Source organism: Myxocyprinus asiaticus, chromosome 5, assembly GCF_019703515.2.
Source record: "Myxocyprinus asiaticus isolate MX2 ecotype Aquarium Trade chromosome 5, UBuf_Myxa_2, whole genome shotgun sequence".
NCBI classification, from domain to species: Eukaryota; Metazoa; Chordata; class Actinopteri; order Cypriniformes; family Catostomidae; genus Myxocyprinus; species Myxocyprinus asiaticus.
The window spans coordinates 13,684,642-13,698,729 of record NC_059348.1 but is presented as its reverse complement, the minus strand read 5'-3'; the positions used below and the strand labels follow the sequence as shown (position 1 = coordinate 13,698,729).

General features: G+C 37.9%; 1 protein-coding gene across 2 annotated transcripts; it reads right to left on the bottom strand.

Moving 5' to 3' along the window:
- Positions 1-2,123: 2,123 nt before the first annotated feature.
- Positions 2,124-13,744, bottom strand: aqp1a.2 (aquaporin 1a (Colton blood group), tandem duplicate 2). 2 transcript variants are annotated; one of them, XM_051698056.1, is made up of 5 exons: positions 13,365-13,744; positions 12,064-12,228; positions 10,829-10,909; positions 10,269-10,481; positions 2,124-2,384 (listed from the first exon to the last, which is right to left on the bottom strand). In XM_051698056.1, exons 1-4 carry the CDS (start codon positions 13,728-13,730, stop codon positions 10,284-10,286), a joined length of 810 nt encoding a protein of 269 aa, XP_051554016.1. In that variant the 5' UTR covers positions 13,731-13,744; the 3' UTR covers positions 2,124-2,384; positions 10,269-10,283. The 2 variants fall into 2 exon arrangements, with proteins under 2 accessions (XP_051554016.1, XP_051554018.1); XM_051698058.1 differs by having other exon boundaries at positions 10,304-10,481.
- Between the last annotated feature and the right edge of the window lie 344 nt (positions 13,745-14,088).

Genomic DNA, 14,088 nt, shown 5'->3' with positions numbered 1-14,088 from the left:
TCTTTTCACCTGGAAAGCATCACAATCTAATTAACATCTGCTAAACATCTTAAAAATATCAGAATTACAATCATTCTAAATCATAAACGTCAAAGACATCTGCTGGCAGTCTTATTGACATCAGAGAGGAAACGTCTTATAGATGTCTTGCAGATGAGCAAACAACCTAAAAAGACATCTTCCAGATGTGAACACACAGGCCTATCAAATAGATGTCTGGGTGATGTTCCCCTGATAGCACACATACATCACCCAGACATCTGTTTGATAGGCCTGTGTGTTCACATCTGGAAGATGTTTTTTTAGGTTGTTTGTCATCTGCAATACATCTATAAGATGTTTCCTCAGAGGTGGAGGTTTATGATTTAGAATATTTGTAAATCTGATCTTTTTAAGATGTTTAGAGGATGTTAATTAGACTGTGATGCTTTCCAGATGAAACAGACATTTCGGAGATTACGTGGTTACCCCACATGGGGTAAGATGACCCCCTACCTGGAGCAAGACTTAGTATTAGTTTGTATAATGGCAGTTTTGGATTTATGAGTAAAATAAGGTCTGTGGTAAACATTACTTGACAATACATGTGTGTTTTGTTCTACAACCTATAACACACCCAGTCATATGGCAAATGTGCATTTTTTAACCGTCGTGTTTAAAAAAAACAACAACAAAAAGTATGTTGCTAGCATGTTGCTAGAAAAGAACTACAATGGTTTTCCTTTACGTTAGGCACATTCACTCACATGCTTGTGGTATTTGTAGTCCTTATCTAGCAACTCGTTAACAACATATAATTTTTTAAGCACGGCAGCTTCAAAATTCACACTGGTGGTATGACTCTGTGTAATTTATATTTTAGAACAAAATGTCTAAGTGTCTTAAAAAATATTTACCACAGGCCTTATTTTACTGATAAATTAGAAAAACCCCATTATAAAAACCCATAGGAAATTCTAGAGGGAACCCATTATCCTTCCGGGATCACCAACAAATTGACGTCATGGCTGAACAGCTCTATTAGCCTAAAGGTTATGATGTTTGAAAATTTACATATAACATGAACTATAATAATTATTAAATTATATAATAATAACACCAGCAACAACATGCCACAGCGGGGCTTCTGCCCCAATACTTACCTCAAGGGTCTAACTTTAACTTTTCACTTCAAAATGAAAACAGACTCCAAAAATAGGAGTCCAAATAGACTTAAAAACGTACAAAATAATAGAATGTCACAGATCACTATTTTCCAATGACGATGACAAAATTAAAGTCAATTAACCTCAAAACTGTTCTCGTAAAAAAAATCTTACAAATTCAGGTGAAATGTCAAGATTAAGAGGCGCATAGCCATTCAAAAATTGTGTTCAGATGAGATTTAGTGCCATCTATGGTCAAGAAAAAAAAAAAAAGAAAACGTGTGAGTGTGAGTGTGTGTGTGAGTGATGCGGGGTGGTGTCATCTTCCCCTAATGTCTTTAAAAAATAAAAATACTACAATGAGATGCAATATTAAAGTGTGAATATAATAATATGGGAATACGATTATAACAATGCACAAAAAGCACAAACCCTTTAACCTACGAGAATGAATTCAAAATTATATCAGTGTGCTATCCATGTGTACACGTCAATGAATCACCTGAGAAAAATCACACCTCTGTGTTTCATATTGATTTTTAGTTCTTATCACACATGAATCAAGGTCTTTGTTCTGCAATCAGGGTCAAATATGAAGTCTCAACCTTTGATTCTTGTGTATAGTCACAAATAATTTTGGAAAAAAATCAAAGAAAGCCACTAGTTGCAGGATTTAAGGCAAAACTGCAATTGTTTCCAATAAAGCATAAATAATTAATTTTGTACGTATAGGCCCTGTATATTAATTAGATTCTACAGGACATGGCTGGGTCAATTATCTGTGAGTTGATTTAAGCTGTTGTCAGTGTCATCATATGATTATAGGGCTGTGTTTTCATTGTATACACTCATGTGTTGCTTATGCCAGAGTAACGTGATCAATTCATAGACAGTTAAAGAATGCCGCATGTCCAGTCAGCTCAAGGCCAAGTCAATACTGTACAAGCAACTATGATAGAATCTTCCTTTTCTTCCTCACTTCCTTTATTTACTTGTTTGTGGTAAGACAATGGATTTAATAGCCCTGAAGGTCAGGTTACAATAGAGATAAAGATGATGAGCCTTAAACAACAAATTTCAAGAATATTTGGATATAAATAACTAATCTGTTGTCAACCAACACTGCAATATTATTGTAGAGTAATCAATTAATCCAATCTTTACTCAAAAAAGTCTTCACCAAAAGACGAGTTTGTCCTGTAGTACTTTCATCTGTGAGTCACTCAGTTCCCAGGCCTCCTGTAACACACAAAACAGACAGAAATCAGTATTCATAGAAGGAAAGTATACTGTATGCACAGTTTGAAAATACTGTATTGTGTTATGCTAAAAATTAAGACTAAAATTACGCTCGTCAAAACTCTGGGAAAGATGATGCATTTTAATGTGGGTATGTCATATTGATAGGATTTTGGTAGTGTCGGACTAGATCTGCTACGCTGCTGCTGCAAGACATGCTGCTTGGAGCATTTAGGAAATGCTGATGAACAAATAGACATACAAACAATCCCCATGTAGCAGATCTAGACATTTGGAGCTGGTGTGGAGGTGGGTTTCAGAGAAATAACTCTCGCAGCGTGCTTCAGTGCAACCAGCTTATCTGCAAAGCTGAGCCATTTAAATGTTAGACAAAGAGAGAGACACAAGTTGATTGGCTACCTGATTACATGTCAAAGGACCAATCAGCATACACCATGCGAGCCGATTGGCTTAACCTGTCACATGTGAGTGAGCCAATTGTCTGACAGTTAACATGTTCAAAGAAACTATCAGCTTGCGCCACATAAAGTTTCATGGCTGAACTTTGGTCATTGATTTTAACATCTCCCAAAATGTATACAGACAACAACAGAATACAGACAACCATAGGACTATCAAATAGAAATTTTATTGCATCAGTGCCAGTTCCTTGAAATTGGCTTTCAGTTAGTCTTTGTCAAGGCAGTCCAACATGGCTTGAAAGGATCTATGTGCTTGTTTATGCCTCATAAGCACAATGTGAGGAAACTGATAACTGACCTTTGGGTGTTGCAGCTCTGTCACCCGATAAATGTTAGTCAAAAGTGTCACCCCACCCTCAGTGAAGCCACCGACATGAGTTCTTTTCCCTCTACGTGTGGTTAGAGCGGTACAGTTAGGGGAAGTTAAGAGCTCTTAAGCTAGCAAGTTTTTCATGACACGCTTGTTTTAAAATCTTCCTTCAACTAAGCATAGACTGTATCCGAAAGTGTTCTGTGAGTGAGCACTGATAGTTTCTAGTTTTAAACAGTTTCAAAACAACCTTAGAAATTCCCATAATCACTATCATGGTTCCTGAATACCCGTCAAGACGTGATGCAAAGCAGAGTGAGAGTGGAGGTGTGATGCTGAACAGAGCGATAAGAGGACGCCATCTCTCATCATAGTGAACCGGGAGAAACTTAACCCTGCTTCATCAAACCAAAACACTGCAAATCATCCAGGATGGTACCCATGCCGTAAACTTAAACCCGTAAAATTAGACTTAAGATCAAAAGGAAAAATGACTACGAGCGATCATGGACAATCATATACAGATTCACTGACAAATAGGCAGTTCTGAAGACAATTTCAGAGCAGCAAATTTTTCAACAAATGTTATAGCACACATGATAACAGTGGGAAAGTGAAGGTTTGTATATGTCAGTTTTGAAGAAATTAATGTTATTTGTTGGTCCAAACACTTCCGATCAATGTAAATGATTAAAGATATTTCACCAAAAGGACCTCATTCATGGAATATGAATAATTTTGCATTGATCATAAAACCATTATTGCATATATTTTTGCAATATTTGCAAAATCGAAACAGAATGTGAAGAATTGTTTGTGAAACCATATGCGTAAATTGTCAGAGAATGCACGAAATTGATCATAACACCAATCTTAAATTGTTGGTGAATGCAGAACTGTTCATAAAACCATATAACTGCTCATGGGACATTTTTGCAGAATATAAGGAACTGTTCATAAAACCGTTATATAAATTCAAAGACTTGTTTACAAAATCATTCTTCTGCAAAATCATTTGAGTGTGCAGGATTATTCGCAACACCATTCTTAAGTAAATTGTCGCAGAATGCAGATAATTTTTCTTATCATCATTCTACGTAAATTGTTGTAGAATGTGAATTGTTTGTAAAATCATTTTTATGTTAATTGTCGCATAATGTGGATAGTTGTTCGTAACACCACTCTTACGTATATTGTCACAGAATGCGGAGAATTGTTCATACCACCAATTCTTACGTAAATTGTTGCAGAATGCACATAATTGTGCGTAATACCATTTTTACATCAGTTGTTGCAGAATGTGGAGAATTGTTCGTAACACCATTCTTACGTGAATTGTTGCAGAATTCGGATAATAGTTTATAACACAGTTCTTATGTAAATTGTTGTAGAATACACAGAATTGTGTGTAATATCATTTTTACGTCAGTTGTCGCAGAATGTGGAGAATTGTTCGTAACACCATTGTTACGTGAATTGTTGCAGAATTTGGATAATTGTTTATAACACAATTCTTATGTAAATTGTTGTAGAACACACAGAATTGTTTGTGAGACCGTTCTTGCATAAAGTGTTGCAGAATACACAGAACTGTTCATAACACCATTCTTAAACTGCTTCAGAATGCGGAGAATTATTTGTAAAATTATATTATGTAAATATTCGCAAATTGTGCAGAACTGTTCATAGAATCATTCTTACCTTAAAATGGTTGCAAAATGTGGATAATTATGTGGATAATAATTGTTACACCATAGCAAAATAAGGAGAAGTGTATATAACACCATTCTTACATATATTGATGCAGAATGCAGAGAATCATTCATAACACCATTTGTACGTAAATTGTTGCAGAATGCACATAATTGTTCATAACACCATTTTTACTTAAATTATAGCAGAATGCACATAATTGTTTGTCAAAATATTCCTAGCTTGTTGCAGAATGCAGAGAATTGTTTGTAAAACCATCATTATGTAAAATGTTTCGGAATGCTCAGAATTATTTGGAAAATCATTCTTACATAAATTGTTTCTGAATGTGCAAAATTGTTCCTAAAACCATGCTTAAAACAATCACATTCAGCAACAATTTAAATAAGAATGGATTAACATATTTGCAACAAGAATGTGACAATTTACATAGTATGGTGTGGCAAGGAGGAGGGCGGGGCTGGGCCATGATGACGCATGCCCAGCCCCTAATCAGGCTAATCAAGCCGACCAGAGAGATAAAGTCTGCCGGATGCGGCAGTTAGAGAGAGAGAGAGCTACAGGTAGCTGCTCTGTATGCGTTTGTGTTGTATGTCTTTTGCTTTAAGTTAATCATTAAATTATTATTTATATTGTCAAGCCGGTTCTCGCCTCCTCCTTTCCCTTTTACCCCATTACATTGGTGCCAAAAACACGGGAAGGAGGAGGAATGCGCCATAGTAGAGTCCTCCCCAAAGGAGCAGCTGCGGCCGTCCGCAGGGGACTGACGAGCCCGGCCGCCTGAAAGCAGAGGAACGACCGCCGACCGCGAGGAGAGGAGGGGCTCCTTACCGACCGCCTTCAGTGGTCAGGCAGCTGCCAGGGGCAGAAGAGACCCCTATCGGCCACTAAAATGCGGCGGGGTCAAAGAGTAGACCGCCATCCGCGAGCGGGGAGGGGCACAATGCCGACCACCTGGAGTGGGAGAACCACTACCAGGGGGAGGAGACCCCTACCATCCACCAAAACGCGGCGGGGCATTCTGTCCACCAGGGGCCGAGGACTGCCTCCGATCCATCAGGAGGAGTGGCTGTCATCCACTAGAGGGTGGAGGGGTGACCGAGCACCAGGCTACGGCGTATCAGAGAACTGGCGAGTAAGTTTTTTTTTTTTCTCTCTCTCTCCCATGGTCGCTCCGTTTTGGCCTTTCCCTCTCATTTTTGTTGTTGTTTTTCCCTCCCATTGTCTCCCTCCCAGGTCCGAGAAGGTGGGAAAGACCTGCCGGCAGGCGGGGCTGGCGGCTCCCCGGCCTGAAGGAAAGGAGGGAGGAGTGTGGCAAGGAGGAAGGTGGGGCCGGGCCTTGATGACGCACACCCGGCCCCTAATCAGGCTAATCAAGCCGACGAGAGGGATAAAGGCCGCCAGAGGCGGCAGTTCGAGAGAGAGAGCGCTACAGGCAGCTGCCCTGTATGTGTTTATGTTTGTGTCTTATTGTTTAATTAAATATTACTTTGTTGCTTCGTCCGGTTCTCGCCTCCTCCTGTCCCTTTTACCCTGTTACATATGGACTTATGAACAATTTACACAACAATTAGCTCAATTTGCTCATGCTTAATAAAGGAGGGCTAAATAGAGATCAGGGATAAACCAGACCTTGGCACCAAGCACCAAAACTGGCCAGTTAATTCAGAGATTACAGATTAATTTGATTAGTTTTCAAACAAAAGGAACTGTAGGATTTCAACAAAGAGGAGTGGTATTGTCTCAGGTTTATTGCAACAACTCTGTATTTTTCAAAAACATGTAGTCTATTGTCCTGGTAAGCACATGTTCACAGAAATGTCCAACTGTCAGAAATCACCCAGAATAAGTCTTATTAATTTAGCAAACAGCCATCTTACGAAGTCTCATTTCCACCATTGTGGTTATTTCATTTACCTCATTACATAAGATAAATAAAAAAGGGAATGTAAACACAACATAAATCATAGTTTTCTAATGAAGCCAAGCCATATGTTTTGATTACCATTTGTATGTTGGCCAAGAATTTTAGGTATGCACTCTTTGCATCCCTCCTGTTCTCCACTTTGGTGCATTTTGGGAGGGTCACAAATATTTTAGTGCCGTTAAAACGTTTAAACAGACATTAAAAGATTGATGATCATTTCTCCCCAAAGAGGATTCATTGTAGTTACCCAACAGGTTTGGTGTAGTGCTCATTACAAAATGATATACATCTACGTGAGTGGATCCATGCATACAATACCTCTGACAGTGCCAAAAAGGAAACAAAATACTTCCTTTTTAAATGTGCCAGTGGATACATTATTTTCAATTTTGTTTACATTTAGTACACAGAGCGAACAGCTAGAGACATTCAGGTCGAGACATTGGCCAGAGGCCAGCTTTGTTAAATGATATGTAATCCGTGACAAGCAACAAGTTGCTGACTTGTGTGACAGTTTTAACTTCAGTTAAGAGTCTGGAGGTGATACAGAAGTTGACATCAGGTCGGTTTGGTCGTGCTTGTCAACTGCTTTGCAGAAGTGCTCTCTTTATACTGCTCTCCATAAAAGTGAGATTACATAGAGCACAACAGTTGTATTTGAAAGTTTTTTTGGTAACACTTTACAATAAGGTTCCATTTGTTAACATTAGTTAAGAAGGTCAGTTAACATACACTAACAATGAACAATACTTTTACAGCATTTGTTAATCTAAGTTAATGTTAATTTCAACATATACCAATTAATTTTTCACAAACAAAAGTAGCATTTAACATTAGTTAATGCACTGTGAACTAACATGACGTAACAATGAACAATTGTATTCTTATTAACTAACATTAAAAAAGATGACTAATTTCTGAAAAAGTACTGTATATTGTTAATTGTTTGTTCACGATACCTAATACATTAACTAATGTTAACGAATGGGACCTTATTGTAAAGTATTACCATATTTTTTCCATTCAATTTCTCCATAGGGATTAAAAAAAATAAAAATAAAAATAAATCAATAAAGAGTTTTAACCATACCCCGCTAGCCAGCTCCAAGATTAATCCTATCACAAACTTCGGTTTTTACGCAAAAAAGTATAAGAAAATCAGGAAAGATAAAGGTAAAAAACTGTTTACTTCACTTTTTTTTTTTTTTTTATGAGGGAATTAACTACAATCTCATAAAGCATTGCGATTGATGCAATAAAAAAAGTGCTGTACAATATCAAAACTATTGACTTAAAGCCATAAGTATTAAAAACTATACATTTTAAGTTATTGCAGAATATTCAGGTACATACATAAATAGTTTGAGGGGAAGTTTCACTAAAATGGCAGATGCTGCCATTTTGGCCAGGGCTCTTTCGTAAAAGAGATATGCAATATCAAGAGACTAACCAGGTAAAATAAAGGTATAAATAAATAAATAAATAAATAAATAAATAAATAAGAATGAATTGCAGGCGGTAAAAGCGGTGGTGTTTGCACGCATTCTCTGCACTGGTTTAGCGCCCGATTCACTAATGAAATTATGCAGATCAGGCAATGGCGCAAACGCCCCCACAAAATCGCAGCTGAACACAACTTGCACGTGCAATTCTGATCTTGAGGTCTGATTCTAAGTGCTATATAGCTGAGGATGCTGCAGACCACCGTATCTGACACACCCTGCTGGGACTGTACAGCATCACTTTGATCCAGACACCTAAATCATCTCTTAAACAGGCAGAGCGTGCACTTGACTACACTGTGCAACCAGGTTATAACGCTCTTCTCCATCATTTGATGATTAATAGATTAATTACTGCTGATATGATCGGTTGAAAATGTTCACAAACATCTCTTTTAAATAAAATTCATTTTACCACCTACTTTCATTTTGCGGTGATAGCGCAATCTAAATTACATCAGGCAATTTTTGTGAACGAAGCGCAATCTACAATGATCCTAATTTTCATTGAAAGGAGGTGTGTTTGTGGAGAAAGGAATGACAGTGACTCCATTTAAATACTGAAGATGTAGCGCCATTTTAGTGCTGATTGTGCCTGCTGAAATATATTGCGGTTGGTTAGTGAATAAGATGCAGGTTTTTGTGCTGAAATACCATGTGCAAAAGTGGCGCAACTGTTTAGTGAATCTGCCCCTGAGAGTGAAGGAAGACGGAATTGATTACGATGTAATGCTTTACGGGAGTGGGTGGTTGCTTCCAAGCTGTTTTGATGGGATACAGTACAGTGGAGGAACGACACGCCTCTGACACGCCTTCAGTGGACAGAAGGGAGGAGGGGCACAATTAATCAACCTTGTTTGGCAGCGGATGATGAGGCGCACTTGATGTGAATAGACCCTTTCAATGCTGCCTTCTAAACGAAAGCATGCCTCTCCTCAGGGGCCCTGCCTCTATCTCCTTGTGCATGCATACTGGTGTCCCATGGGTCCAGGAGCAGAGTGGGGAGAATAGCGGTGCAAATTAGATGAGACGACGGACCTGCTCCCCGGAACCCCGGCTCAGGTTAGATGAGTCGGCAGGGAGTACCACACACGTCACGGCTGACTGGCTAGGAAGCCTGGCCACCTTCCCTTCACACTCACCGCAGCCCCCAGGGAAGTTGGGCCACCAAAGAATACAGCGCCCCTTGCACCCTGGGACCAATAGGAACCAGTAGGGGAGTGTGTGTGGCCGTAGAACCCCACCCACATCCTGGACCATTCCACTGGGACTCCTCAACCTAGATTAAGCCCCAGTCTCACAGTGAGGATGCCAGATTCCCCCTTTTTTGGGACACTTTATTTTCCCTGTTTTGCATAATTTCTGCTGTTTATTATTATTTCAAATAAATGCCTCTCCGAGGCCTGACGCCATACCCACTGTGTCTGTTTCTTGCTCATCCCGCCACAAGTGCATGGTGGTGGGATGAGCCAGGATGAGCTCTGATTGGTGGATCTCTTTTCAAGATTATGGGTAGTGTTGTTCTGTGCACTGATTCTTTGTTAAAATCACACTTATGCAACTTATGCGTATACCAGAAGCATATACTATTGCTTGACAACTTCGGAGCACATGGTAGATTAGCCTTGAAAGATTTTAATATTATTGTTAAAAAAATAAATAGATTATCCATGAAGAAAAATAATTTGATTTTTTCATTTTTTAATGGAACCCTCCTGTTGTCCTCTGTTGGGATTTGTACAGCATATTCTAAAATAACAATTTGAGCCAGAATACGAAATAGAGTAAGACAGTAGAAGACAAGAAAAACTGACAAAACAACCTTTAGAAAACAAGAGAATTGGTATTGTTAATTTAATGTATGTCTGCATAGTTGTACAGGTACATACATACTGTATAAAAAGCTAAATGTAACTGTGACAGAGAACAAGGAACTGTGTGGGTATTTACAAGACTCATCACATTTCAGGGCCTGGGCCACTGACCAGAACCAGATCTGGGGGTTCGGGGTTCGATTAGGGGTTCGGTCGCAGAGGTTTCCGGTTCCGCCTCGCCTTTAAGAACATTCATGCGCCTGCCAAATCCTTCCTTTTTTGGGTACAGCAAGAAGTCATACACAAGGGCAGCAGCCACCCCTCCACACATGGGTGCAATCCAGTATATCTAGATGAGGAAATGAATATTACATTTGAGAAATAGCAAAGCAATAAACTTGTCATTGTACATATAAAAATTGTACTTAAGGAATAAAGTTATCTCAAAGAACCAGTAATTTTCCTTTCTGCCATTAGAATGCTTTGGAGGAAGACCTAATTTGTGCTACAATGTTTTTAATACAAAAATAATTATGACTGTTCGCCAGTGAATTTTGGTCTAGGACACAACTAAATCATACAAGACTATTTTCTACCCTTAGCGAAGCATTAAAGTTGGCATTTATTCTTGTTTTCTATTTGAACAGCACAATTGCAATTTGTTCCAGGGTATGCAAAAATGTGAAAAGCACTTACCCAGTGGTTTTTGTATGCTTCAAGAACAACTGCTGGTCCAAAGGATCGAGCAGGATTGATGCCACAACCGGTGAAACTGATCTGGGGATGGGAATACATTTATGATGCAACTAAACTAAGCCTGTTTAGAAGCCTATTGATCTAGTTTACAAGGTCATTATTAATTACTTACACTGCAAAAATAAATAAAATAATAAAAATTAAATTATGGGCCAGGATTTTTGTCTTGTTTTCCAGTAAAAAATATCAGGACCATCCGCAAAACAAGAAAGATTTACTTTCAGATGTCTTCTTAATGTGAATTTTTTTGTCTTAACCATTTGCAATTTTTCATCTTTTTTTTAAAAGAGATAGTTCACCCAAAAATGAAAATTCTCTCAACATTTACTCATCCTCAGGTCATCCCAGATGTGTATGACTTTCTTTCTTCAGCAGAGCACAAACGAAGATTTTTAGGAAAATATCTCAGCTCTGTTGGTCCTCACAATGCAAGTGAATGCTGATCAGACCTTTGTAGCTCCAAAGATCACATAAAGGAAACATAAAAGTTATCTATATGACTCCAGTGTTTAAATCCATATCTTCATAAGCGATATAATAGGTGTGGGTGAGAAACGGATCAAAATGTAAGTCCTTTTTTACTCTAAATCTCCACTTTAACTTTCACTTTCAGATGTGAAAGTGAAACTAAAACTAAACAGGCACCACATGTGACATTCAGATGTAAAAGATAAAATGAAAGTGGAGATTTAGAGTAAAAAGAAGGACATAAATATTGTTCTGTTTCTCACCCACATCTATTATATCACTTCTGAAGATATGGATTAAAACACTGAAGTCATATGGACTACTTCTATGTTTCCTTTATATATGATTTTTGGAGCTACAGTACAAAAGTCTGGTCACCATTCACTTGCATTGTATGGACCCACAGAGCTGAGATATTTTGTTCCACAAATGCTGTTGATTTAGCTTAACTTGTATTTAACCTAAAATATTCCTTTAATAATTTATTCAGCCTTATGTCATACGAATCCGAATGACTTAACCCTTATTCTCTGAAAACAAGTCTATGTAAAATGTTACGTAATTATGCGTCTCAGGTAAAATGATCTTGCTTTATGGAAGTTTAGATATTTTAATGGAAACAAGAGTACAAAAGTAAATAAGAAGTAAATAAGAAAATTATTATTGCAGTGTATTTTTGTTGATGAAAGGTTGGTTAACATGCTTACTGCAACCAAGTGTCCTAAACCAACTGACAGTCCAATGGCGAGAGGTGCAGAGCCTGTGACATCGGTCCGACGTTTATCTGTTGTAGCCAACACACAAAGCACCAGCTGAAAGGTTGCAAAAAGCTCAATGGCAAATCCCTGACCTGCATTTACACCGTTACTCAGCTGTAAGAAAAAGAAGAGAAACATAATTTGATTACATTTTAATGATGGGTCTGCATGATTAGACTTTACAGTCATTTGACAATCATAAGAGTAGAAAATAAACAATAAATGTGTCCACCCTTACAAAAATCGAGAGTTCTGGCAAATTTGCCGCAAACTTGCCACAAAATTCCCCAACTGATTATTTTCATATTCAAATGAGCTTTACGGCAAACTCTTCATTGCTGCAACAGGTTGTCAAAGGTTTGCTGCAGATTTACCACAACCAGTGAAGAGCTGTAAACTTCTGGCAAACATTTGCGGCATATTGCAAGCTCAGTTGCATGTGAAAATAATGAGTGGCAAATTTGCGGCTAGTTTGCATCAAGTTTACCAAAACTCTACATTTACTGTAAGGGCAAGTACACATCTGGTGGGACTAACATTTGGCTGAAAACATTTCACAAGCCAATTATCAAATAATTTAATTTATTTGTACATGGTTAATTCTTTATATTAACCATGTTATATTATATCATATATTTTTATTTTATTGCTATTAAACATTCCCACTTTTATTGCCCAGGACAAAAGATGCAGTTTATTCAATACATGTTGTCCTTTGTACATTCCCCTATAGTGGCTTTCCAGCAATATTTATATAGTAAGACAATTAAAAGTCCAAAATAACTGATGAAACAGCAAATATGAAATTTCTTAATTAATTAAAAAGGCAATATATATATTGTTTTGGTAAACAGAAATTGTCATTAAAAAATTATATCAAATCACAACCTAAAACACATGACAACTTCCCCTAATAAAATGTGACAACAAACCCTAAACAAATCATTAAAATCCCCTTGTCCCAAGTTAAACTTACCATTAAATTATATATTCAAATATAGCTGATAGTTTTCTTAATGTATATAAGTGTTTTCACGGCTTTGGAATCGGAGCTCTGAATGAGCACTAAAAACCTTATAGTTACTGAAATTTAGTTCTTGTATCTATTTCCCTGTTTGACAACTAACCCTGGTCTCTCCTATATCAATTAAGTTTATATATTTTATTAACCAGATATAATACTGTATTTAAAAAAATTATAATGAAATTAACAGTAATGTAATTATACAGTGTTATTTGAAGCAACTTACCGTATTAAGTCCCAAAGTTGTATCAGGGTCAGGGCTAACTTTGAACATGATACCACTAGCCAGGACAGCGCCCAACATCTGGGCAACGACATACATAAAGGCCCTGAAGAAACTGATCTGGCAGCTCACCAGCAGTCCTAAAGTAATGGCGGGGTTTAGGTGCGCTCCACTGATGTGGCCCAAACTCTGAGCCAACGTGGCAATGGCCAAACCAAAAGCTAAAGCTACTTTCACCTCTTGGTCAGGATATCTGTTATGCTTGTTTCCAGTGGCGGAAGCTATACCGATAAAAATGAAAAGGGTCATCCCAACAAACTCGGCCAATACTGCCCGCCAAAAAGACCAACTTTTAAGTTCTCGTGCCATTACGAGGTCGTTCCTTTCCGGCCTTTTTGCTAGTAAATGAAAATGCATGCTAAGGCACAACTTATAAACACTTGGTGAAGGGAGGCTGACAGGAAACTGGTTTTAACAAAGTAACCACAGCTTTAGACCAGACAACGCTCTTAACAAGAACTAGTTAATTGTTACAACAGTCCAAGAGCTGGAAAGCCACATAACAGGCCCATTAATTTGTGATAGAATTGTGGATCCAACTTTAAAATCAGTTACAATTTAAGACCAAAGGTCCTTGACTAAGGCATTTTTGGAGTGGTTTGTTTTGGGGTAATTGTTTGGGATGTGGTTTCTTGAGTTTATTGGTGTCTATGAGCTAAAGTTGTCT